This window comes from Natrix helvetica, assembly GCF_964273705.1.
Source record: "Natrix helvetica genome assembly, chromosome: 2".
Classification (NCBI taxonomy): Eukaryota; Metazoa; Chordata; class Lepidosauria; order Squamata; family Natricidae; genus Natrix; species Natrix helvetica.
This window is the reverse complement of record NC_138552.1, coordinates 132,658,408-132,686,035: the sequence shown is the minus strand read 5'-3', so window position 1 is coordinate 132,686,035 and position 27,628 is coordinate 132,658,408. Positions and strand designations below refer to the sequence as shown.

At 39.5% G+C, this 27,628-nt stretch overlaps 2 protein-coding genes across 3 annotated transcripts in view; one reads left to right on the top strand and one right to left on the bottom strand.

Moving 5' to 3' along the window:
- The window catches only part of SEL1L2 (SEL1L2 adaptor subunit of SYVN1 ubiquitin ligase), a 52,725-nt gene extending 44,723 nt beyond the window's left edge, over positions 1-8,002 (bottom strand). The window contains exon 1 of the mRNA XM_081941848.1: positions 7,829-8,002. Coding sequence (XP_081797974.1) covers positions 7,829-7,928 — 100 coding nt within the window. The 5' untranslated portion in view covers positions 7,929-8,002. The remainder of the gene's footprint in view (positions 1-7,828) is intronic.
- Positions 8,003-14,012: 6,010 nt separating this feature from the next.
- The window catches only part of MACROD2 (mono-ADP ribosylhydrolase 2), a 1,131,713-nt gene continuing 1,118,097 nt past the window's right edge, over positions 14,013-27,628 (top strand). Inside the window, exons 1-2 of one of the 2 annotated variants that reach the window (XM_081941614.1) lie at positions 14,013-14,280; positions 21,761-21,877. In XM_081941614.1, the coding sequence (XP_081797740.1) occupies positions 14,235-14,280; positions 21,761-21,877 (163 nt within the window). In that variant the 5' untranslated portion in view covers positions 14,013-14,234. The remainder of the gene's footprint in view (positions 14,281-21,760; positions 21,878-27,628) is intronic. The other variant, XM_081941613.1, reaches the window with a different exon arrangement.

The window sequence follows — 27,628 nt, the reverse complement described above, 5'->3', positions numbered from 1 at the left end:
TAATTTTTTGTCAAGCTGATCATGTTTTTTAATGGTATCCTGAACATTTCTTTAACCTCCTTAATTTCTTTGCGTAAAAAAGCATTTTCTTCCTTATGAAGTCCTTGAAATCCTGATAATTTATTGTGGCACCTGGTGAAGCTTTTTGTTCCGTTGCCATAATTAATAATTCTTACAGCCGCCTCTAGCTGTCACCATTCAATTAACTTTCGTTTTCCTTAGGTATTCAGCTGTAAATTAATACTTGCAAATGTTTCTTTCTAAGTTGCTCGAAATTAAAACTTTGACATTTAAGTAGTTCAGGTTATGTAAACTGGCTTAAAGATTGTTAATAGTTAGGGTTGTTTCAACCGTTCCGCCTTTACTGCCCCGGCTATCAGCAAGTAATTAGCTTTCGTTTTCGGTAGGTTTTCAGCTATAAATCAACGCCATTTTGAATCCTTTGTTCTAAGCCCATGCCTCTCAAACTCAGCAGTAGCGTTCTTTTTAAAGGGATTTCCCCCCCCCCCCCAATTAAGACTTAAAATACTTGCAAAAGTCTTGCTTCCTTCTTGGGATGTTGAGATGTTAAGGCTGTTCCCGGCGACTGGCTCTGCTAAATAGCAGAGGTTATCAAAAAGGCAGGAGAAAACAACAACTGCGAAGGGGGGTAAACCTCGTCGGACTCCGGAGGCTATAAATCCTCCTGGAGGGTACACGAGGGTACACGAGGGCTCAACCCAGCAGCTGAATCTCTCCCTCATAAATTCCAAGAATTTAAGAGTGTCCGAGGTGTTAAAGATCGTAAAAAAAACACCTCTAACTGCCTCTTGATCTGACAGGCTCAAAAAAAGCCTGCCATCGGCACAAGGAACAACCCGTTCCTAGTCCCCATTCTCTGTACATTTGAATCAGGCAATATGATTGAAAAATTACCTCACTTTTCTAAACTGACTTTTTCCAGTGACCTATATTGATTTCAAGATTTGGCATTGGACCAGGTTACCTACAGAACCATCTTGGTTCCATTACATCAGCCTGTCCCACCCTTGTCAGGCATGGAAAGTATGTTATGGACGTGGTCAGCTAAAGAATTCTGACTGACAGAGTCCATGAAGACAGTCTTCTCCGCAACTGTCCCCATGCTGTGGAACATTCTCCCCTTGGAAGTGAGGCAGGACCCCATTTTCCTGGCCTTTCAGACAGGTGTGAAAACACTGTTCTGCATCTTTTGAGGGATTTACAAAGGAGGATGCAACCATGGGGCTGGTCAGTGCCCTGAAAGCCCTCCCCACAACTTTTAATTAATTTCTAACATTTTTTTTAAATTCATCCTTGCCTTTTTCAATTTTATATATAATTTGTAATTTTATACACTGTTTTTATTTTACTTGCAAACTGCCCAGAGACTCTTTGTGAGGGAAATGGGCAGTTTCAAAATAAATAAAACAGTGATAGGGACACTGTTCTGGACATGCGATATAGCCGAGTCCACTAATGAGCTATTTTAATTAAACAAATATTGAATCAAGCAACCTCAGTGAAACGTAGCCTGTTTATTATCACCTAAAAAAATCCAATTTGTCCAACAGCTCCTGATTGTCTCTATTCTAATCCAAGCTTTGGCAAACTCTCATAACCAACACTTCCAACAACAGAAAAGTTTTTTAAATGATCACAGAAAAACTCCTATGCCAGAACAACTATAAAAGTTTATTTAAAAGGACCAAAGTCAAAGCTATTATTTATTCCTGATGTGACAGATGAGAGTGAGGGAAGTGAATTTTCAGTGACTCTTCTAGATGAGCAGGTATTTCAATCAACTTTCAATTCTCTAAATCCAGCACTTCAAAAATGAAAAGTGCCATTCACATTTAAAATAATCATTTTGTTCTTTTTTTCCACACATTTGAAACCAACTTTGTAAGACACATCCTTCTCCAGTTTCCCTTTATGCTCTTTGCAGAGTTCCCTCCGTCTTTTAATTATTTTCCTCCAATGGTGGGCTTTTAATTACATCATGCTAGGGAAGCTGGAAAAAATTACAACTGGGCATTTTCCTCCATACCATATGGTATGGAGCACAGGTGGTATTCAGCCAGTTCTGACAGGTTCTGGAGAACCAGTAGTGGAAATTTTGAGCAGTTCAGAGAACCAGCAAATAGGCTGGCCCTGCCCCTGCTGCCTCCCAGCCGATCTTCTTTTGTTGCCCTGAACAGGAGAACGGAGCTGGAAAGCAGGTTAGTAGGGTGGGGAAGGAATGGGCATTTTGCAGTAACCTTCCCCCAGGAGTGGGGAGGGAATGGGGATTTTGCAGTATCCTTCCCCTGCCATACCTACAAAGACACATCACGCCCACAAAGACACGCCCACAGAACCAGTAGTAAAAATTTTTGAATCCCACCACTAGTATGGAGGGAATATGGTATCAACCTTTCTCATCTACCTGAAGGTAGAATGAACCCTTTGTGAGCCCTGCCCACTCTTCCCCCATTACCATCCATCTTGTCTTAAAATTTCCATGTTGGTTTCCTGTGTATACTGTATTCAAAATATTTTCAAAATTTCTTGAAAGAGAATGATTAATGTTTCTGAACACACTATAAAACTAAGTAAATGAAACAAAGATGTATAACTTTCTGCTGACTCCACCTTCTTGGTTATGGGTGGGGGTGAGGGAGGAGAAGCATTGCAATGTAAGATACAGGTTACCAGACTAACTAGTTCTTTGTATAGAATGCAGTATTGCAGGCTAATTCTGCTGATTGCCCACAGTTTGATTCCCACTGGTTCAAGATTGACTCAGTCTTCCATCCTTTCATGGTCAGTCAAATGAGGAGCCAGATTGTTGGAGGCAATATACTGACTCTATAAACCACTTAAAAGGGGCTGTAAAGCACTATGAAGAAATATATAAGTGTAAGTGCTTTTGCTATTGCAGTTGCTATGTCCTTACATAATTAAGCCCTAAAATTGAAATGAGTTTAAAAAGATAGTTTACATTGGGGCTGTTTTTTCTTGGATTTCCTAATCACATTCAAAATCACTGGATAACCTACTTTATAGGTTGATTCGGGTGAGGTTGAATGAGTGAAAGATTCTGTATTTTTCCAAAATTATCAGTCCAAAATGTAATATATGCATCTAGGAATAAATAACTCCCAAAAGAACAATGAGATCCTTATTTGGATTTTTTAAATTTAAATAATTATTTATACGTTTCTATTGGGTTGATCTCTAAAAGACTATGAATACATCCAAGTTGCTTTCTTGGCAACAGTACAAAAATGATATGGCATTGCTTTCTTCTAGGACTTCCCAAAAAATTATTTGTGCCTGAACTTCCAAATGGTTTTTCATCCCAATACTACCTTGATTCAACTGCTTAGTTTTTCAAGATCAAGTACAGGTAGTCCTCGACTTACAACCACAATTAATAATAATAATAATAATAATAATAATAATAATAATAATAATAATAATAATATTATATTTATTTCTTAGCCGCACCCTCTCCCGAAGGACTCGGGGCGGCGTACAATGAAACATACGAAATAAATATGTGGACAAAACAAACATATAACAAAGACATATACTGAGACATACACAAGGAGGAGGTCGGCTGATAAATAAAAACAATTAAAATGCAGTATTTAAAACCCCTAGAAATTAAATATAATTAAAATACCCAGTTAAAAACCCGTCAGGAGCGATATGGTTAGATCAAAGTTGAGCCAGGCCAGCTGCTTGGAATAGGTGGGTCTTAAGCTTAATACGAAAGGAGCGGAGGTCAGAGGTATTCCTAATATCCGGAGGGAGGTCATTCCACAGGGCTGGGCCCGCCACAGAGAAGGCTCTACTCCTAGGCGCCGCCCCACGACATTGTCTAGTGGACGGCACCTGGAGGAGGCCCTCTCTGTGCGAGCGAATTGGTCGCAGGGATGTATGGGGCAGAATACGATCCCGCAAGTAACTAGGTCCTAAGCCATGGAGCGCTTTAAAGATAGTTATCAAAACCTTGAAACGCACCCAATAGACCACAGGAAGCCAGTGCAGCTCGCGCAGGAACGGTGTCACATGGGAGTACCTAGTACTCCCCATAATTACCCGCGCGGCTGCGTTCTGGACCAACTGTAGCCTCCGGGTGCATTTCAAGGGAAGCCCCATGTAGAGAGCTCAATTGTTGCTAAGCAAGAAAGTTGTTAAGTCAGTATTGCATCATTTTATGAGCTTTCTTGCCACAGTTGTTAAGTGAATCACTGCAGATGTTAAATTAGTAACATGGTTGTTAAGTTATTTTGGCTTCCCTTTAACTTTGCTTGTCAGAAGGTTGCAAAAGATGATCACATGACCCCAGGACATTGCAACCGTCCTGGAAAAAAAATAGATCCATGAAACTATAGACCTATCAGCCTGACCTCAATACCAGGAAAGATTCTGGAAAAGATAATCAAGCAACGAATTAACAAACACCTAGAAGCAAACAAAGTAATAGCCAAAAGCCAACATGGGTTTATCAAAAACAGATCATGCCAGACTAATCTTATTGCATTCTTTGACAAAGTGACAAAACTAGTGGACCAGAGTTTACTTGGACTTCAGTAAGGGATTTGATAAGGTAGACCATAACCTACTACTAGATAAAGTAGAAAAATGCGGGTTAGACAGCATCACCACCAGATGGATTTGTAACTGGCTGACCAACCGCACTCAACATGTAGTCCTCAATGGAACTTCATGGAGGGAAGTATGCAGTGGAGTACCCCAAGGCTCTGTTTTAGGCCCAGTACTCTTCAACATCTTCATCAATGATTTGGATGAGGGAATAAATGGGGAACTCATCAAATTTGCAGATGACACCAAGATGGCAGGAATAGCCAACACTCCGGAAGACAGGCTTAAGATACAGAAGGATCTTGACAAACTTGAACATTGGGCACTATCTAATAAAATGAAATTAATGGTGAAAAGAGTAAGGTTCTACATTTAGGCAAGAAAAACGAAATGCACAGGTACAGTATAGGTGGTACCTTGCTCAATAGTAGTAAGTGTGAGAGGGATCTTGGAGTCCTAGTGGACAATCATTTAAATATGAGCCAGCAGTGTGCAGCAGCTGCCAAAAAAGCCAACACAGTTCTAGGCTACATAAACAGATGGATTGAATCAAGATCATGTGAAGTGTTAATACCACTTTAGAATGTCTTGTTAAGGCCATACTAGGAATACTGCATTCAGTTTTGGTCGCCACGATGTAGAAAAGATGTGGAGACTCTAGAAAGAGTGCAGAGAAGAGCAACAAAGATGATTAGGGGACTGGAGACTAAAACATATGAAGAACGGTTGCATGGTATGTTCTAGTTTAATGATAAAAGGACTAGGGAGACATGATAGCAATGTTTCAATATCTCAGGGGTTGCCACAAAGAAGAGGGAGTCAAACTATTCTCCAAGGCACCTGAGGGTAGAACAAGAAGCAATGGGTGGAAACTAATCAAGGAGAGAAGCAACTTAGAACTGAGGAGAAACTTCCTGACAGTGAGAACAATTAATCAGTGGAACAGATTGCCTCCAGAAGTTGTGAATGCCCCAACACTGGAAGTCTTTAAGAAGATGTTGGATAGCTATTTGTCTGAAACGGTATAGGGTTTCCTGCCTAGGCAGGGGGTTGGACTAGAAGACCTCCAAGGTCCCTTCCAACTCTTCTATTGTATTGTATTGTATATACATGACAACTGTCAAACATCTGAATTTTGATGACATGACTGCAATGGTTGATGGGATGGTTGTCTGTGTGAAAAACGGTCATGTCACTTTTTTCAATAGCAATAGCACTTAGACTTATATACTGCTTCATAGTGCCTTTACAGCCCTATCTAAGTGGTTTTACAGAGTCAGCATATTTTCCCCAACAATCTGGCTCCTCATTTACCTACCTCGGAAGGATGGAAGGATGAGTCAACCTTGAGCCTGGTGAGATTTGAACTGCCGAACTGCAGCTAGCAGTCAGCTGAAGTAATCTGTAGTACTACCCTAACCACTGCGCCACCTTGACTCTTTGCTGTTGTAACTTTGAATGATCACTAAACGAAAGGTTGTAAGTTGAAGGCTACCTGTAACTCTAACTCTATTTACTCTCCAGGTAGTTATAACTTCTATAACTCTTTGGAATGGGTTCTATAAACAGAGATTGAAAATCAACACCTTATGGAACTTTTCCCTAGTGGAGGATGCTCCCCTACTGCTGTTTGTTCAAAAGCTGTGTTGCTTATTCAAGGTGGGAATCATGAACTTAAAAAGGAAGAATGTAAAGACTTTACAACTAGACAATGCCTACTAACAGCACAGTTGATTATCTCCATCTCCAAACTTTTAACTTCAGTCAAAAATAAGGTTGACCTATTAATGGAGTACTTTGGACAATTTACTGAGTCAGCCAAATAAAAGAAAAAGCTATAAAGTCACCTGCTGTTCACATCAATGAGTGGTTCACAGGAAAAGTATAACTGACCCAATTCCTGAATCTACTAGGAGAGGAAGAAATAAGTGGGAAAGGTTCAACTACCAAGCGGGAAAAGGTCAAAACAAAATTAGCGCAACTATCACTTACTTACTTGAAACTCTCAATTGAAAAAAATACAGTTAAAACTCTCTTCATGCAATCCTATATACCAGACCTTCCAAATCTGGTATTTCGATAAATTCTCTAATTTCTAATTAGCCGGCGAAAATATGAATATATCCATTGTTGTCCAATTTAACTAGAGGGTACCAGATTTCCAAAATTGCTTTACACACTTTCCTGAGAATGTCTGATTAACTATATGTAAGAAGAGATGGCACAATGTTGGTTATGTTTCACAGTGTTTGTAGGAAACATTTACAGCTTGAAGCTGAGAGTCATAACATGTGAAGGGTAAGATGGGAAAACCTTCAGCTTTCAGAGAGGAAGCAAAAAAAAAAGAATGGTTTTGTACTGACAGAAATAAAAGCTTATGCACTAATATGTATTTAACTCTGCGGAGCATTTCAGGACAATATGAACCGGAGGGTAGATGTAGAGCATTATAAAACATATTCAGAGATTTATTTATTTATTTACATGTGGCTGGCAGAGTCACTTACTAGATACCTGAGTTAAGACATTATCTCAGGGATAATGAAACCTGTTTCATTACATTGAAACCAACAGAATACAATCACAGAATTGGAAGGGGCCTTGGAGGTCTTCTAGTGTTCTATCTAGAACAGGGGTGTCCAAACTTGGGAACTTTAAGACTTGTGGACTTCAACTCCCAGAATTCCCCAGCTGGCTGGGGAATTCTGGGAGTTGAAGTCCACAAGTCTTAAAGTTCCCAAGTTTGGACACCCCTGATCTAGAACAATGCTATGTTCTAATGTTTTGGAATTTGCTTCAAATGTTTTATTATGAAGACCAGGCTTTTTGATCCATGGAAATCATGACAATTTGTTTGTGGATGACTATGTGTTACATCTGATTTTTTAAAAAAACAGATATCTGTTGGACATCCCTGAGGACAGTGTAATAGCCTCTCTTGATTTTATTTATTTATATCCCTATTATTTTTACAAATAAGTCAAGGCGATGATCATAACATACCTTCCTCCTCCTATTTTCCCAATAACAACCCTGTGAGGTGGCTTGAAGCTGGAAGAGACCCAGCTGACTTTCACGCCTAAGAGAGCACTTGAACTCATGGCTCCCGCTTTCTAGCCTCGCTGTGAAAAACCTTTGCCTCATTCTTTCTGCAAATAAAAACTTAATGGCAATCGGCAAATCTCCCCGCTCCCCAAGCCCGCAAAACGGAGGAAGCAGAATCCCAGATACATACTACAAACGGTGATCCAGAAGTGCATCAAACACAGCACTAAAAACGGAGTCTTCATCTCAAATAAAGCCCAACCTAAGCCTTCGCAGTGGGGGAACTTCATTGAACAGGCGCGATCGGGGACGAATAATTACTCCGCTTTCGGCTCTTAGAATCCCCGATTGCTTAAGCGATGAGGTACGAAGCCATATACATAATACCACCTGAAGCGATTCCCCAATATTATCATAGCGTACTGGGAAACGACTTTTTACTAGGCAGCTTTCGTGTCTTTCGTCCCTACTATGCAGCGCCTCCTTTTGCTTCTCGGTTTTCTCGAAGTTGATGCGGTTACCTAGCAACTATTTTTCTTTATACACTAGCCAATCACGTGTTTCGGTCTCCTGCTGAACCGCTACCCGGAAAAAAAGGCAGCATCGTTGGCCTTCGCAGTTATTCCTAGGCAGGAACACCTGGGGCCACAAGCAGCAGGAGCAGCGGCGGTGGCGTACTTTCAGTCTAAACCTGAATTGCTCAGTCTCCCCCTCTCCGGGTTGTAGCATTTTAAGCGAGATCAATTTCTGATATACCCCTTTCAAAGATAGCATTAGAGACCAAACAGAAGATTCAGATTTGGGACTCCAAACGAAGTCCATAGTGAATGTGCAGAATCATATTATATCTTTAAAAGTTTTTTTTTTTAAAAAAACATTCATTTCTTCTGCTTGTACTCTTTCTTTTACATATGCTCTTGTCTTTTCCCTGATCTTTCTCCACCTTATTAGGAAGCAATTTCTTTCCTTCTTGAAAGTAGGCTGTGAAAAAAAAAATTGCAATTAGCCTAGCAGAGGGCTTTTAAATTGGAACTGGCCAGTGCTTGGAAAGATGAACTTTCAGACTGACAAGTTTAAAAGGAAAATCTTGAAGCAGGGCAAACTACTTTCATATTATTGCCAAGAAAAAATGAAACCATCCATGTTGAACCAGAAGTTGAGCCGGTCTTATGAGAAAAGTACCTAAAGCAGGTGCAGACTGCTTTGGAATATTTGGAATAGAAAGTAAACAATAAGAAAGAAAATATGGAGTGGATGTAAAGCATCCCAAATGGATTTTTGGCTGTATTTGCACAACAGGGTTACCAATGATTAATGGAACTGTGCCTTTCTTAATCCAATATTTTGGGTTTATGCAATTACCACAAATAGCTACAGAGGATGGTTTCATGCAACATGGTAAGCTAAAATGTGACTATAGGTAGACGGTGCACTTTGGCACCAAAAGGTAGATGAACACTTAAACCTCTTTGACAGAAGATCCTAGTGCTATCAATTAAATCAAATAAAATCATTTTACTGTTCCCTTCTTAAAGGGCTTTTCATGGCAATAAAAATAACTGAAGATGTGGTGAAAGAAGATAAGGTTCCATGAAGAATGTTGTCTTCCATTATTTTTTTCAAAGCTAAGCTATCATGCACTATGACAGTGGTTGGGTTATGCTAATTCATATATCTAGGATTCTTAAATATGAGATATATATTGTGCAATTACCTTTATCATTTGTGAATATAGGAGGGGAGGGTGAAACAATAGTTTCTTCCATTTATAACAACTTTTCCTCCTTCCTCTTCTTTTTCCTTGCATCAGTAAATGTGTTTCCTTAAATGTATTAGGGAAAGAGGGAATGGCAGTATGATATGTACTGATTGAGGACAGTAGGAACCATAAACGTTCCAGCACCTTGGAAGAGTTCACACAGAAAAGCAATATAAAGGAAGGGCAACTGAAAAGTGATTCAGGTTTAGGGCCTGTAATCATTTGTTTTAGGCATTGCCGAAAGATACATCTGAATATATTTTGATTTACTTTAATTTGTTGTAGATCAGCAGATTCCTGTCTCCTGTTTCTACTGGTAATGGTGACAAAATATTTCAAATGTCTAATAATTTAATTTTTATTATCTTTACCTTTATTATCTTTTAAATAACTCAAGATGATGAGCATACCTAATGATCCTTCATTATTTTCCCCACAACAATTGTATGAAGTGAGTTGGACTGATAGTGACTGGCCCCAAATCACCCAGCTGGCCTTCATGCTTGAGGTAAGGCTAGAACTCACAATCTTCTGGTTTCTAGTATGGTGCCTTAACCACCAGACTAGCTGGCTATAAATTGCTGAAACTAAACTGTTTAGTCTGTATTAAGTGAAGTCTTACATTAAAAAATTATAACTTTGAGATCTACAGTTCAAGATGATTTTCAGCGCTCAGATTTTAGCTCTGCCACTTTCCTACCAGGCTGCATTACAGGAATTTCTTGAAGCACAACATTGGATTCTAGAACATCCAAGTATCTACCTGAGAATCAGTTCCATTGTGTTGATTCCCAGACATTCTATTTCCGTAAGTATACTTTATTTAAGATGAGTATGTGAGCTGTTCAGAATTGGTATGGAACAGAGCAGCGGTAAAAATGGAATGAATAAATGAACATGTTTAAATTCAGTGTGATTCATGGTATAATATAAGTGTGTTTATGCAATGGTCAGCCCAATATTACTTAGCAAAATAGAAAAACTTACCTGGAAAAAAGTTGAAAAGTTAATTAACTTGTGTACTAGAATTGAAATATAAGTACGGGTAAATATCTCTTTTGATACATACCCCCACATCATTTGCTTCTTGATTTTAATGATCTAATTTAGAGAGTGAGTTTCTTTTTTCCTGCTGCCATTAAAACATATGGATATCACAGGTTGCCTATATAAAATATGCATGGACACAATTGCAGAAAATTAAACTAATAATCAATGGTAGCATTAGGAGTATTAATGAAATTATTTAATGTAATTAATAATTAATTAACAAAATGCAGTATAGTACAGTATAGGTGGTACCTTGCTCAATAGTAGTAACTGTGAGAGGGATCTTGGAGTCCTAGTGGACAACCATTTAAATATGAGCCAGCAGTGTGCAGCAGCTGCCAAAAAAGCCAACACAGTTCTAGTCTACATAAACAGAGGGATAGAATCAAGATCACGTGAAGTGTTAATACCACTTTATAATGCCTTGGTAAGGCCACACTTGGAATACTGCATTCAGTTTTGGTCACCACGATGTAGAAAAGATGTGGAGACTCTAGTCTAGAAAGATTGCAGAGAAGAGCAACAAAGATGATTAGGGGATGGGAGACTAAAACATAAGAAGAAGTTTCAGGAACTGGGTATGTCTAGTTTAATGAAAAGAAGGACTAGGGGAGACATGATAGCAGTATTTCAATATCTCAGGGGTTGCCACAAAGAAGAGGTAGTCAAACTATTCTCCAAGGCACCTGAGGGTAGAACAAGAAGCAATGGGTGGAAACTAATCAAGGAGAGAAGCAACTTAGAACTGAGGAGAAATTTCCTGACAGAACAATTAATCAGTGGAACAGCTTGCCTCCAGAAGTTGTGAATGCCCAACACTGGAAGTCTTTAAGAAGATGTTGGATAGCCGTTTGTCTGAAATGGTACAGGGTTTCCTGCCTAGGCAGGAGGTTGGATTAGAAGACCTCCAAGGTCCCCTCTAACTCTGCTATTGTATTGTATAATGTAAACACATTTAATGCTTACCAATTGTTCCACGCTGCTCAGAGTTGCATTTTGTAATATGGCGGATATATAAATTTGATTAATAAATAAATACAATAATGAATGTAGTGATCATTTGCAATTTTGCAGCCAAGATCTGTTAGCGCTAGCCCCAGAAAAATATTTTCATTTCTGATAGCATCTATGGGTCAGAAAGAATCCTATGAAGCTTTGTCTTTTTAAAAAATATACCATGCTGCAGCTCAGTATTTGTTTCCCGTTGAATAAATTTGCTTACCAAAAAAAGGACAAAGGTATGTATTTAGAGTAGCTTACGAGTGTCTGTATGTAGTAGAAATTATGGAAGAAACTACTATGGCAAAATGGTGCTTTGAGTCTGATTACATCCTTTTAACAACAATGAATGAACAGGTATCCCGTATGGTAGATTAAAAATAAAATTCTCAACATTTCCAATCTGTCTATTAGGTTAGAAAGGTTGGTTTGGAGATCACTGCTTTTTATCCAGAAATAATTCAGAAGAACGGAAAGGTATAATGTTTTTTTTCCCCAATTAGAAGTTGAACAATAGTATGTGTTCTATCGTGACACCACAGAAATAGCCACAAAGGAATGCAGGTAGTCCTCAATTTATGACTACAATTGAACCCCAAAATTCAGTTGCTAAGTGAGACACGTGTTAAGTGAGTTTTGCCTCATTTTTACTTTTCTTGCCACAGTTGTTAAGTGAATCACTGCAGCTATTAAGTTAGTAACACAGTTGTTAAGTGAATCTGGCTTCCTCTTTGACTTTGCTTGTCAGAAGATCGCAAAAGGTGATCACATGACCCCAGGACACTGCAACCAACAGAAATAAATTCACTGCCAAGAATCTGAATTTTGATCATGTGATCATGGGGATGCTGCAATGGCCATAAATGTGAAAAATGGTCATAAGTCACTTATTTCAGTGCCGTTGTAACTTTGAACGGTCACTAAATGAACCATTGTAAAGGGTTCATGAAAGACAGCTTAACAGAGGAGGGCAGAGCCCTCAGTCTCTGGCCAAGTGTGCTAAAGCTACAAAACTGAGCAACTCGGCAAAGCAAGATTGTTGGTAAATTCCTGAAAGGACCTGGCTTTAGATCCACAATCAAACGTTTGCATTATTTTGCTGCTTTAGTACAGCCTTCTCTTAATCCTCCAAATATAGTGAACGTATCACCAAACACAAACTTTAGCCCCAAAGGGTCTTATGAGAATGTACCTAAAGCAGGTGCAGACATATTTGGAATAGAAGATAAATAATAAGAGAAAATCTGGAGTGGAAGGAGAATGTAAAGCATCCCATTGAACGTAAAAATGTAAAGCTGTGGCCAGAGGTGTTTTACTTGTAATACTATTGCCAGTGGCATTAATATATTTCTTATAGTTCTTAAACTTACCTTAATGGGAAGATTTTTATGCACATAAATGAGTAAGAACATTAATCAAAACACTTGAGTGTGGGTGATGAAATTAAGCAAAGCGCAAACCACATTTATTCAGAAGTTGCAGAACAAACCTACACTGTACCCACTCAGAAAGAAGCTTTATTAATCAACGAGGCATAGAGGAAAATCCCATGGCGTTCACTGGGTCTGTTGCCTCCCTCCAAATAACTGCAGGCACATGCTGATTTGGAGTAAGCAAGCTTCAGATTAACAGAGCTGGAAGGGACCTTGTAGGTCATCTACTCCAATCCCCCCTCCCCCACACACCCAAGCAGGAGACCCACACAATAGAAAGCCTGTAGAGATTCTCAGTCTTCCAGGTCATGGTTGTCCTTGCTTTTCCGGGAGGCAACTGGACTTTGTTTTTTCTTCTCATCCAAGAAGCTTCTTCAGCTCTGACAGGATCATGGGGGAATGGAAGGATTTATGTTCCTTGCAGACAGCTGGTCATTTGCATCCTTCTAGAGGGTGATTTGAAGCACTTGGAGGCTTATCTATGTCCTTGGGTAACCTGAGTAGTGCTCCTGGCTCCTGTAGTCTGCACTTTTTTCCCCTCTGGAAATACATTCCTATTCCCACATCATTCAAAGGGTGTTCACCCCAAATTATACAGCTAAACGTCTGTAGGGATTCTCAGTCAACTAGGTCAGGGCTGTCCCAAAGGTGCTTTTTCAGGAGGCAACTGGACTTTCTTGTTTTTTCTTGTTTCGCTTCTCATCCAAGAAGCTTCTTCAGCTCTGACAGGATAGAAAAAAGAAGGAAGCCCAGTTGCCTCCTGCAAAAGCACCTTTGGGACACACAGTTGAAACTTACGCAAGAGCGAACGAGCAAGCATGCCCCAAAGGAGCCAGCCACCACTCGAGGCACCCCAAGGTGACAAAACCCTCCCGAATGCCGTCGTTTCTTCTCAACCGACACGGGAGCGAGCTTCCGCCGTAGCCGCCGCTGGGTTTGTTTGCTTTGTGCTCCGTCCCGCGCTTCTTCGGCGCGCTTATTCACCGCTCGACGCGTCCTGCCCCTTTAAAAAGCCTCCGCCTCCCCTCCTCCGCCGCCGCCGTGAGCTCCAGAGCGCAAGGGGGCGGGGCGCGTCTCTGAACGGCGTCTCGCAAGGCCAACGGGCGGCGGGCGAGGAGGCGGGCGTTGCGGGGGTGTCTGTCGGGTTAGAACGAGGCGTGACCCAGTTGACGCGCGCTGGAAGGAGCGGGGAGTGGGAAGGAGGCAGAGGTGCAAGCAGCCGCCGACGCCGCCAACACCGACGCTGCCACTCTCGCCACCCCAGCGGTGCCGTCGCCCAGCCGGGTCAGCGTGCTTCTCTCTCGCCCGTGAGCCTGGGGAACCTGCAGCTCAAAGCCGCCGCTAGCCACAGCACCATGTACCCCGGGAACAAGCGGAAAAAGCTCTGGCAGGAGGAGAAAGGTACTGACCTCCTTCACCTGAAAAGCGCCGCCGGGGCTCCTGGGGCGAGCGGAGGGTGCGGGGCGGTCCCCTCAACGCCGCGCCTCTCCCACTCGTGTTTCCTTCGCGAGGCGTGCGGGCAAAAAAGGCTGCCGCTCCTCCTTTCCTCCTCCTTCTCTCCGCGCGAGTCAGTGGCGGTCTCTGCCTTGCTCTCACCTGAGCGGCGTTGCCTTCCTTCTCGCCTCCGCCGGGTTACCTTGGCAGGACAGCCGCGCGCCTCCCCCTTGCTTGCAACGCTTCTCCTCCTGACTTAGCTGGCGCTTTTCCACCTCCCCCTTCTCTCCGCTCCTTTCTTCTCCGGACACCGAGCCTGCCTTCGGAGGCGGGGGAGGGGAGTAAGATGGGACGGCATCCTCTCCGCACAGCCCTCGCAGCAGCCTGGTTAGGGGGCACCCCAAGAGAGGGGCAGCTTAGGGTAATCCTAACGGGCCCAGGCCTCTCTTGCCACTCAGGTGCTGCGACCTTGGCAAGGGTTCTTGGGTCAGCCTTACCTAGACGTGTCCAGGACGTCCCCCTGATAGGAGCTAATCGGTGGGAATGGTTGGTTTTCCTTTTATTTTTGTGCCTAGTTTTGGTTTAAGTCTGTTCTCTTTCAGAGTTGGTAACCTTCCTCCTACTTCGTTTCACTGCCTGGTGAATCTTTTGTTTCTTGGGTACCGATGATCCCCCCACTCTTTTAAAAGTTATTTTCTGCTGGGTCATCACCGTTTGTTTCCTCTTAGTCCTCTACGCTTTAACCTAGAGCAAAGCTGTCAACCTGGAATGTATTTTCACGGAGTTTCCGGTTGCAAATGGTGCTTTGCAAATGGTGCGCTGACATATCTCAGAGTTGGTGTGAGTGTCACTTTGGAAATGAAAGTGAGGTTTCTCTGTCTGCTGCCTATGAATTTCTCTGTTTCAAAATGTTTGCAATGGAAGCCACAGTCCGTGATAAGTTGCTGGCTGAATGAATTTCAACTTGCCTCTCACTCTAGTGCTGCCTATTGTGGAGGGGGTTGCAAAAAAGTGACAGGACTGCTCAGCCTGGATCTTTGGGCCTTTGGGAAGATAAACGTATTTACGAAACAAAAACATGGCCACTGTTTGTGTTTTGTGTGAAAGTTTTGAGAGTTGAAAACATCTACTAGATCAACTTTACTCAGTCATTCTAAATTTGCGAGGATGATTTGCTTCACTTGGTAAAATACCAAACCTTCTAATAGTGAAGTGGAAATTATCTTTTCCTAATAAAACATTTAATAAACATTCTTTTGTTAAGTTGGAGTCACTCTATGAGATAGGAAGTCTCTAAATTTGACATATAAACAAATAAAATGTTGATAGTGAAGTTTTGGTGTGAGTTTGACATGAAATGTATATTGCATATTCTTATGCTGTATAGATAATATCAAATGCATGGAAGAATAAAATGACTGATGTAAAGTTCAAATATCTATCTATCCTTAAGGAGAAGAAACTCCAACTATTGACATATTTTTACATGCAGTATTTATCTGTTCAAGACTGACCATCTCTCATGCCATTACATGTTAGATTAGACTGTTTGAATTGCATAATATAAACTGGTATATCATCTTTACATAATCTATATTGATTAAATTATAGTATGGATTTCTGTTTGGATTATTTCTAACAGAAACTAGATCTTTGCACTGTGAGATGTAAAAAAAAGCCCTTTTGTAGTTTGTCACTGGTGCTGTTAAAACTGCCTCAATTTCTCTTAAAATACATTCTGTAGTGCTAAAGTTGAAGCCCCTAACTTCATCACAGATAAGTATATTTTGCTGGGATGGGAGGGAAATAACTGTTTTTCCACATAACAATCCTAAGGAATGTTGTGTGAAATGTATCAGTATAGAAATGTGGTTGATTTCTAAACATTGTTACAAGAGACTTACAAGAATATAAACTGCATTAAACTCCAGGTAAGAATATTTATAATTAGAGATTAAATTGAAATGTGCATACATAAAGCACTGTCCAAATTACAAATTATTAATTACATTAAGTAAATCTTTTCAGATTAAACAATCTTTCTCAGTCCACAAGAAGTTTTTCTGTTTTATATATGTTTCTAGTGTGATAAATTTATCTTGTAGCTTTGAAGAAAATCTAATCTTGAACTCTACAGCTTCTTTTAGGATTGCTTTAATAAACAGTTTAGTACAATACAATAGCAGAGTTGGAAGGGACCTTGGAGGTCTTCTAGTCCAACCCTCTGCCTAGGCAGGAAACACTATACCATTTCAGACAAATGGCTATACAACATCGTCTTAAAGACTTCCAGTATTGGGGCATTCACAACTTCTGGAGGCAAGCTGTTCCACTGATTAATTGTTCTAACTGTCAGGAAATTTCTCCTCAGTTCTAAGTTGCTTCTCTCCTTGATTAGTTTCCACCCATTGCTTCTTGTTCTTCCCTCAGGTGCTTTGGAGAATAGTTTGACTCCCTCTTCTTTGTGGAAACCCCTGAGATATTGGAACACTGCTATCATGTCTCCCTAGTCCTTCTTTCCATTAAACTAGACATACCCAGTTCCTGAAACTTCTTCTTATGTTTTAGCCTCCAGTTCCCATCTTTGTTGCTCTTCATCTTTGTTGTTCTTCTTTAGCCTCCAGTTCCCATCTTTGTTGCTCTTCTCTGCATTCTTTCTAGAGTCCCCACATCTTTTTTACATCGTGGCGACCAAAATTGAATGCAGTATTCCAAGTGTGGCCTTACCAAGGCATTATAAAGTGGTATTAACACTTAATGTGATCTTGATTCAATCCCTATGCAGCCTAGAACTGTGTTGGCTTTTTTGGCAGCTGCTGCACACTGCTGGCTCCTATTTAAATGGTTGTCCACTAGGACTCCAAGATCCCTCTCACACTTACTACTATTGAGCAAGGTACCACCTATACTGTACCTGTGCATTTCATTTTTCTTGCCTAAATATAGAACCTTACTTTTTTCACCATTGAATTTCATTTTGTTAGATAGTGCCCAATGTTCAGGTTTGTCAAGATCCTTCTGTATCTTAAGCCTATCTTCTGGAGTGTTGGCTATTCCTGCCATCTTGGTGTCTTCTGCAAATTTGATGAGTTCCCCATTTATCCCCTCATCCAGATCATTGATGAAGATGTTGAAGAGTACTGGGCCTAAAACAGAGCCTTGGGGTACTCCACTGCATACTTCCCTCCATGTAGATGCAGTTCCATTGAGGAGTACACATTGAGTGCGGTTGGTCAGCCGGTTATGAATCCATCTGGTGGTGATGCTGTCTAACCCGCATTTTTCTACTTTATCTAGTAGTATGTTATGGTCTACCTTATCAAATGCCTTGCTGAAGTCCAAGAAATTATATTGACAGCATTCCTCTGGTCCATTAATTTTGTCACTTTGTCAAAGAATGCAATAAGATTAGTCTGACATGATCTGTTTTTGACAAACCCATGTTGGCTTTTGGCTATTACTTTGTTTACTTCTAGATGTTTGCTAATTCGTTGCTTGATTATCTTTTCCAGAATCTTCCCTGGTATTGAGATCAGGCTGATAGGTCTATAGTTTCCTGGATCTATTTTTTTTCCTTTTTTGAAGATGGGAACCACATCAGCTCTTTTCCAGTCCTCTGACAGTTCCCCGGTGCTCCAGGATCTCTGAAAGATATAGTTCAGTGGTTCTGAGATCTCGTCTGCCAGTTCCTTCAGAACCCTGGTGTGTAATCCATCCAGTCCTGGTGATTTGAACTCATCTAGGGTAGACAGGTGCTCATTTACCATTTTCTTCCCTATTTCAACTTGTGTTCCTAATCTGATTTTTGTGGTGCTGTTTTTGATAGGTTGGATTGTGTTTTCCCTTTGTGTAAAGACATGCAAAAAATGAGTTAAATCAGAGGTTCCCAATCTTTTTCGGTTTGCGGCTCCCATAACACTTCGGATTTTTTCCGAGGCTCCCTTAATAGGTACATCCAATTTTTTTAAATTTTTGACTTTTTAAGGATTTGGAAATCTACTTTTTAGTTCGTTAAGGTTAGGTTAATTGAAAAATAAATTAAACACGAGCTTTAAATTCACAATTTATTGAACATCGTTTAATGATTTAAAATTATTAATGGGATGGATGGGCTTGTTGTTCGCTGCACAACTTCTCAAATCTTGGATCAGAAAAATAGCTTTTGAAAAGTAACTTAACCACCACACTAGCCCAGTGGTGGGCAACCTTTTTTTTCAACTGAGCCAAATCTCGCCAAAACCACGATTGAAATTTATTTGGAGAGCCGCTCTTGCTTAGCAACCAAAATTTTGGGCTCAATTGTGGTCATATGTTGTTTTCTCTCTCCCACTTTCTTTTTTTCTTTTTCTTTCTCTCTCTCTCTCTGGCTCTTTGTCTCTCTCTCCCTCCCTCCCTCTCTGTCTCCCTCTGTCATTTTCTCTGGGTGTCTATCTGTCTCTCTCTCTCTCTGTATCTCTGTCTCTCTCTCCTCCTTCCCCCATCTCTGTCACTCTGTGTGTGTGTGTCTGTCTGTCTCTCACTCATTCACTTAATCACTCACTCTCTGTGTGTCTCTCTGTCTCTTTCTCCCTCCCTCCCCCTCTCTGTCTCTCTGTGTGTGTGTGTGTGTGTGTGTGTGTGTGTGTCTCCCTCTGTCTCTCTCCCCTCCCTTCCTCTCTCTCTGTCACTCTGTGTATGTGGGTGTGTCTGTCTCTCACTCATTCACTTAATCACTCACTCTGTGTGTGTCTCTCTCTCTGTCTGTCTATCTTTCTCTCCCTCCCTCCCCCTCTGTGTGTGTGTGTGTGTGTGTGTGTCTGTCTGTCTGTCAGTCTCTCTCTGATTCCCTCCCTCACTCCCTCTCTGTTCCTCTCTCTATCTGTCTGTCTCACTCACACACACACACACTGTGGTCACCACAGTGTGTGTGTGTGTGAGTGAGACAGACAGACAGAGAGAGGAACAGAGAGAGGGAGTGAGAGAGGGAATCAGAGAGAGACTGACAGAGACGAATCAGAGACGTACTTTTAGCTACCTGGCAGCGGCGTTTTGCCTTGGGGGGCTCCTCAGAACTTCCCAAGACTTCGGAGGGAAGTTTACAGCCCTCCCTCGGAACGCTTCGGAGGGAAGCTTCTGCAAAGCAAGGCGAGTGGCAACAAGTCTCCCAGGCTTTAATTTGCCGAGCTGTGCGCACGCGCCTGTTTTCCACGGCGTGGAGCAGCGGCGAGATTCTGCGCGGCGAGCGATGATTCCAGGGGCCATCCGGGAAGATGAGGAACGCGAGGGGGACCCTGCCCCCCCCCACTGATGCCCCCCGGAATCATCGCTCGCCGCCCAGAATCTCGCCGCTGCTCCACACCGTGGAAAACAGGCGCGCGTGTACAGCTCGGCAAATTTCAGCCTGGGAGACTTGTCATGCCCGGGCTTTTGCAGAAGCTTCCCTCCAAAGCCCGAGAGGAGGGAGGGAAGTGGGCGCCCGGCTTCGCGGCGCCCTTATGACGATAGCGCGGCTCCCTGGGCGCACACTTTGGGAATCACTGAGTTAAATAGTTCTGCTTTCTCCCTATTGCTTGTCTCCTTCTTGCCACTTTCTCCCAGCAATGGACCAATTGTTTCCTTAACTTTTTTCTTGTTTTTAACATGTTGGAAGAAGCTTTTTTTGTTATTTTTTACTTTTGTGGCAAGCCTTTCTTCCTTGTGAGCCTTAGCTTTCCTCACTTCATCTTTACAGGCTCGGGCTATTTGCTGATATTCTGCCTTAGTTATGTCCCCCTCTTTCTACTTTTATATTTATCCTTTTTCTCTTTCAATTTGTCAGAGAGTTTTTTATGCAGCCATGCTGGTTTCTTTTGGGAGCTTTTATTTTTCTTCTTCATTGGTATTGTGCTAGACTGGGCTTTTGTAATCTCATATTTCAAAATTTCCCAAGCTTCTTGAGTTGTTTTCCCCTTGAGGATTCTCATCCATGGAATTCTTCCCAAGCTTTTTTATTGAAATTAGTTCTCTTAAAATCCAATACTCTAGTTTGACTTTGTTCTACTACTTGTGTTTGCATAATGTTGAATTCCAGTATTGCATGATCACTTGCCCCCAAGGTTCTGTAGCTTCAACACCTTCTATCATTTCCTCTCTGTTAGTGAGAATTTAGTCCAATATGGCCGATCTCTTTGTTCCCTTCTCTACCTTTTGAGAAACATAGTTGTCTGCTCGGTTTGTTAAGAACCTGTTGGATCTTCCACTTGGTGCAGAGTTTGTTTCCCAGTTGATGTCAGGGTAGTTAAAATCCCCCATTACTATTGTCTGTGCTTCCTACATACATAGTTGAGTAGCAAAAAGTTCATCTACTTCCTCTGCTTGGTTGGGTGGCCTATAGTATAGACCTATGGCAATGTCTCCCCCCTCCTTTAATATTGAACCAAATGCAGTCAAGATAGTTCTCTTGTTGTGCTCTATTTCTGTAGAGATGTAGTTATTTCTTATATATAGTGCAACTCCACCTCTTTTATTTAGTCTATTTCTTTTAAATAATTTAAATCCTTCTAGCTGTATGTTCCAATTGTGGGTTTCATCCCACCAAGTTTCTGTAATGGCAACAATATCATATCTGCCCTTTATTATTAATGCTAGAAATGGGATTGCCAGTACAGATGAACAGTATTCATGCTTCCATGGCTACTTCCAGGTAGATGATTGTCACTGATGACTCAAATGGTAGCTTTTGAATTTTATCAATTCCCTAAGTGCTACACATGGTTAATCATTTTGATACAGTGGTGGTAGTGGGGTCACTAATGTATGTACTATATGTTATTTTTGAGACAAATATTTAAATGCCTAATGCCAATGGACGATAAGTTCTAAATTATGAAATAACCATTAATGAAATAATTTCAAAAACTGTTTCAAGTTGTAACATGATGTAATAGTTTATGGGATTTGTTAACCATAATATCAAGAACTATCTATTGGTGGAATTTCAAGTGAGGAGTGAAGTTTACCATGCTTAAATGGCTTAGAATAATTTATATAATTTAAAAATTGAGTTAATATCTGCTTTAGAACAATAACATGTAAACTAATCAATCTGCCAAGATCAAACAGTGGCCTACAAACTGTAGTATAAAATAGCAAAAAAGGATATATAAACAGAATAAATGCAATCTTTCTTAAGAACTAAATGTTGCTCTCATCCCTAAACTTTCTCAAATGGATTTAGGCTTAAAGTACTTAGAGTACTTAAAGTACAACTTATTGAGCTTCTGAAATCATATCTGAGTTGTTGAAGTTTTGGTTCACTCCAAGTCTTAGTAATTAGGATGAGTAAAGAAATTAGTTGAATCTCCTTGAAATCTGATCTTAGTCTACATACATTCCTCAAATACTTGTATTAGAACTACATAATTGATTCATGCTACAAATGAATCTGCTTCATAATTTTGCTAAAACATATTCATGTGCTTTCTGATAGAACGTTTGTTGAAAATGACATTGGAAGAGAGACGTAAAGAATATTTACGGGATTGTGTACTCTTGAAAGATATTCCAACATGGAAGGAAGAAATGAAAAACAAAGCCCAAAGTGATGGTAAGTCATCTTATTAAATGTTTATCTGCCCTTATGGTTTTAAACAGCTTCACTCAATGTACTGGCTTCTAGGTGTATTTGATCAAACATCTCATAATTCACAGGTGGCTGGTGGAAGAAATTGTAATTCAATATATCTTGAGGGCACCAAGGTGACAAAAGCTGTCTTGTGAAGTTGAACATCATAGAGCTACTTACCTTAAACAGCTGTAATAGGTTTTTTTTTACTGTAGTGTAGATATCCCCAATTTTATTCATCTATTCAGTACTTCGGGAATTTTGTGGGTGGTCTCACAAAACAACTGCGATGAAATCTTGAGAAGTTTTAAAAGAACTGTTGTGAAGGATATTTCCAGCTTACCAAAATGACTCTTACCATCACTTCCATCTGTTGCCAACAGACTATTCTTGTTTCCCTTCAAGTACTTTCTAGGCAGGCAGCATATTTCCAACCAAAGAAACAAAGCTAATTTTTATTCATTGATCTCTTTATTTTCTAAGAAGGCTTTTTATATCCATTTGAAGCATAGCAGCATTCCTGGAAATAAAAATAATGCTGCTAGTGCTTTGCTTTGCGTTTTTTGCTTAAAATATAAGGGTGGTGGGTTGGCAGCTGGTGGACAGAGGTGTGAATAACTATGACTAACTGTGATTACAACCAAATATTGGCAGCCATGAAATGAAACCATGTTTATGAAGTGGTCTCAACTAATAAACAATGAAATGACAGCACATATGTTGCTTTTATGTCAGGGACAGGGAGTATATCTGCAAATTTGCTACTGCTTGTTCTTGTAATGCTAACTTTTGTTAGCGCTAGTATACTGATTCACCTTTTTGTTTCTTAATAATATATCCTTGTTTATGCAACTCTAAAAGTACAATTAAGTGCCAAAACACACATTATATCTTATTGCCCGGATTGTCACTGAGGTCTGTCTTGTCAGGGTTTTGATTAATATTATATACAATTGTTAATGTTCTGTAAGAGTCTCAATTTGGATGGCGTATATAATTTTTAGATGGGATATAGTAAGTAATTATGCTATATATAGTACATTCTACTATATATACATATATATGGTACCATTTTAAAATCAAATCTAACTCTTCTTGTTTTTATACTTAAGTTAATCAAAAACTTTTTAAAATAACCTAGAGTAAAATAGCTGTAGGAAATAGCAGACAACAGACAAAATTGCAAATGACTTAATACCTGACATACTGTAGTATTTATGATCGATTTGTTTTATTTTATCTGTGACCATATAGGTCTTTGCTATCTTATGGGTTAGAGTGCATACTTAAAGCATTATGGCTGTGATAATACTTGGTAAGCATAAAACAATCAAGAGGGATGAGGCTTAGCAAGCAAGATGTCTATGCATCCATGTTGGACTCTGCAGATTTAGTGCATTTAAGGACCTACAATTTTGATATCAATCTTGCATTCCAGGAAATTATAACTAAAGAAGATTACTCTAGATAGAGAAGCATAAGTTGTATTTATGCTCTATTATTATAGATAGATACCCAGGACAAGCAGTTCTCATTAGGAAACAAGTTAATACTTGCTGGAGAATTCTATATTTCAGCTGAATAAGTCCTCTGAGTAATGTTCAAGCCTTGTAACCAGATGGACACATCTTTTTTTTTTAAAATATATTTTTATTATTTTTACATTTAAAACAATGCAATACCGCGGAGTCGGAGTGACCATACATTCACATTATATACAGCTAGTTTCAACCATTAACAATTAATCTACTTAATACATTGTCTATCCTTCTGTCCAATCACAATATATACATTTGTTCCAGTCTTGTCATCTTGTCTTATACCAGTCGTAAAATCTGTTCCATACTTCAAAATATTCTGATTCCCCTTTATTTTTAAGTTCAAGAGTGAGCCTATCTGCTTCTGCACAGGCCAACACTTTTCTGATTATATCTAGCTCTGATGGTGTATTTTCTTTTTTCCAATGCTGTGCATAGGTTATGCGCGCTGCAGTCAGTATATGTATAATTGGATAGAGTGTATCTTTCTTAAACCCCTCCGGTATTATGCCTAGGAGAAAAGTTTCTGGTTTAAACATAATTTGTTCTCCCACCATTTGTTCTAACCATGATTGAATCATTTTCCAATATTTTTTTGCCTCATTGCACATCTACCACATATGATAGAAAGTGCCTGGTGTTTTTTTTACACTTCCAACAGTTTGGGGCCAGATTTTTGAACATTTTGACCAGATTTTTGAACATTTTGGAGATGGACACATTTTTGTTGTATTGTTGGCAATAGAGTAAAAGCAGTTTACTATACTGCATTACTTCAATGAATATTACTAGCTTCCCAGAGTCGCTTTGCAGAGTGAGATGGCTGGTGAATAAATTTAATAAATACATATAATAGAAGATGCTCACATTCAAAAAATTCAGTAAAGAAATTCCTGTTTAGAATATTAAAATAATCACCATTTTACTGCCAATTTTTTCCAGCAAGGACTTGCTTTGAGAGGTCCTTGGTGTTCTCTGAGCTTGCTCGTTTTCTTGTAGACTTTTCATTACTCAAACTAGGTAACATCATATAACATCATGTTACTGAGTTTGGGTAATAAAACTTCTACAAGAAAACAAGCAAGCTCGGAGAGCACTAGGGACCCCTTATGTCAACCCTGAGCTACAAATATTCTCCTTTATTGGAAAGACTACCCTCCCCGATAGATAGATAGATAGATAAATAGATAGATAGATAGATAGATGATAGATAGATAGATAGATAGATGATAGATAGATGATAGATAGATAGATAGATAGATAGATAGATAGATGATAGATAGATAGATGATAGATAGATGATAGATAGATAGATAGATAGATAGATAGATAGATAGATAGATAGTTGATAGATAGATGATAGATAGATGATAGATAGATAGATAGATAGATAGATAGATGATAGATAGATAGATAGATAGATGATAGATAGATAGATAGATAGATAGATAGATAGATAGATAGATGATATAGAAAGAACCAGATATCTAGATACAGATATAGATTTTAAAGTTCATTAAGTATTGACAAGAATTGCAGTCAAATGATTAAGATCCGAGTGGAAAAGAAGCAATAATTATTCAAAAGCTGAATTATTGCTCCATCCTGTGGAAATGTCACATTAGTGTATTTGCTATCAATGCTTATCAACCTAGTATCTTACAGCATGATAGTAAAAAATAAACTGAAAATAGAACCAAAAAGATTTTGTCATTACTTGAATAAATAGAGAGAATAATGCTAAAGCTGTCATTGCTATTTAAAGATAGCCTATCCTTTCTTCTTTTTAGCCTCTTCAGGACAAGTTACTTTCAAAATTACCTTTTGAATTCTGGGTAACTGATCATAGTAATTGACTTTAGTGGCTTCTGCAATTTCAGTAATATTTGGGAAGAGTAAAAATAAGTCTGTAAGTAAGTGTTCTTTTTAAACAGTTTGGTGTTTTTCTAGTGAATATAATAACCTCTTTTGGTTTCTCATGAAGATCTAATGTTGATATGGCAGTAACCTAGCAACAGTACTTAGTTATTGCTACAAATACTCTGTGGCCACTAATGGAGAAGACCAGAGGCCAAAGAAAGTGGTAAAGATGCAATACTAACCATACTAAGTCATGTTGTAAAACGTAGTGTATCAGTCCATACTGGCTTGATTTGCACACAATGTTAGGCCATATATGGATTTACATATCATATTTAATCAAAACTAAACAAGCTGTGCTATGGCTTATTTTGATGTGTGAATCCAGCTAAATAATACAGATAAATTTTGTTAATTGCTATTTTTTAGTTCTGGAATTGAGGGCTACTTGACATGCTTCAGTTTCCTTATATGAAAAGACATAGTACAAGTCTTCCCTCCACTATCCAGTCACAACTTGGATGAGAAGCAAAACTTCTTTTTCTTCAAGGAAAAAACAGTCTAGTTGCCTTTAGAAAAAGCAACTTTGAGACAATTATGACCTAGACAACTGAGAAACTCCATAGACAAGTCTACATGTTTACAATCTGCATGTAAAACAGTAGCGTAATTATATGAAAACTTTCTATTCCTTCCTGACAGGTGTTTCTCAAAACATCAAGTCTACTTGAGAAGACTTATTTTTCTCTCCCCCCTTCCATTTTAATATTGTTTTTTACTCCAAAAATTGTTGTCAGGTATTTTTAATATTTGTGTGCTTCCCCTCTTTGTCCAGATTTTAAACAGCTTGGTTCTAGCTTAAAGCCAACTTCTGTCATCTTAGCTTTCTCTGAACTATCAGCATTTCCCCCCATCCTTTTAATCCTGGAATGTACAAACTTTGCTTTGAGCGGTTTTCTTTGTGCACGGTTGTTTAGATACGTGGTGAAGATATGACAGTTACTGCCCACAGTAAATGAACAGTGATATTTGTAGGTCATAGAGGCAGACAGCTTTGTTCATGTTTTCCTGTGCAATATGTGGACATTGTTTAAGTTGAGAGCTGTGTAGTTTTTGCCCTTCAAATGTTGAACTCGTAGGTCAGACCAAATATCATGAAGCTGTGTTCAGTGTTCTAAACCAAAGCAAACTATTATGTCTTAAATTCATTCAATATGCTAATAGTGAATGTGATTGATAAACTACTGTTTATGTCTTAAAATGTTGTATGTATGAGGAGTCAGCCAGAGAGTCTCCATCCAAGTGCTTTATGCTATGCTCAGGCTTCTAAATCTTGATGTGTTTTATTTAAATGAGATCCATCCCACTCTGATTCATGTCAATTTTCCAGAAAACTCACTGTGTTTTATCAAATTTACAACACATCATTCTTTTCCCCCCCTCCATAATGGAGCTCAGAATAGTGTATATACACCCAATCCTTGTTCTGTTCTGTCAGTTAGGTCATTAAGCAAAATGGTCACTAAGTGAACATGTGAAAAAGAGATTGCTGAAAAAGGTCACTGGCTTCTGCCATTTCATTCAGCTACAGGTAGTTCTGATGAATAGTTGTCATAATGACATTTTTAAGTTAAAATGGACCCTCCAAAAGGTACTTCTGATCCGCTTCCGATGGCCACCTTCTCTCCCCACCCCCAAACACACATTATGAGACCCCATTGCAGGTGCTTGGCAACCAGCCTGGATTTACAGCTGTTTGCAGCATCTCATAGTTTACATGATTGTGATTTACTACGTTTTTGCCAAAACTGTGCATTTATTGCTGGTCTTTAGGAAGAACATCCAATAGCAAGCCATGGGTTTGCTTAATGATTATGGCATTCACTTAATGACTGTCGATTCACTTAATGACCATAGTGATTTGCTTAATGGTCACCGTACAAAATGACGTAAAATCAGGTCGCTCATATGATTATCTGCCTTTTGACCTTCACTATTTACTGCCATAATGGGCAGGCTCCATTATGGTTGTAAATCAAGGATTACCGGAAAAGCTCTCTTGTAACGTCATGGTATCATTGATCTTACTCCTATGTGTGTTGTTAGATGTCTGAAATTTAGTCATAATTCCATTGGTTGTTTGGAAAGTAAAGTTTTTATTTTTGTTGTATTTGTGAATGGTCACTTAAGTGAGGAATGGGTGTAATATTCTGATATCTCCAATTTAGATAATGACTACTTTCAAATCAATTTAGCTTTAGAATGATTGCTATAGGATATCATCCAATCCTATAGCTGTAATTCGCTCCTTTACAACTCTTTCTTTTTCTTTTTG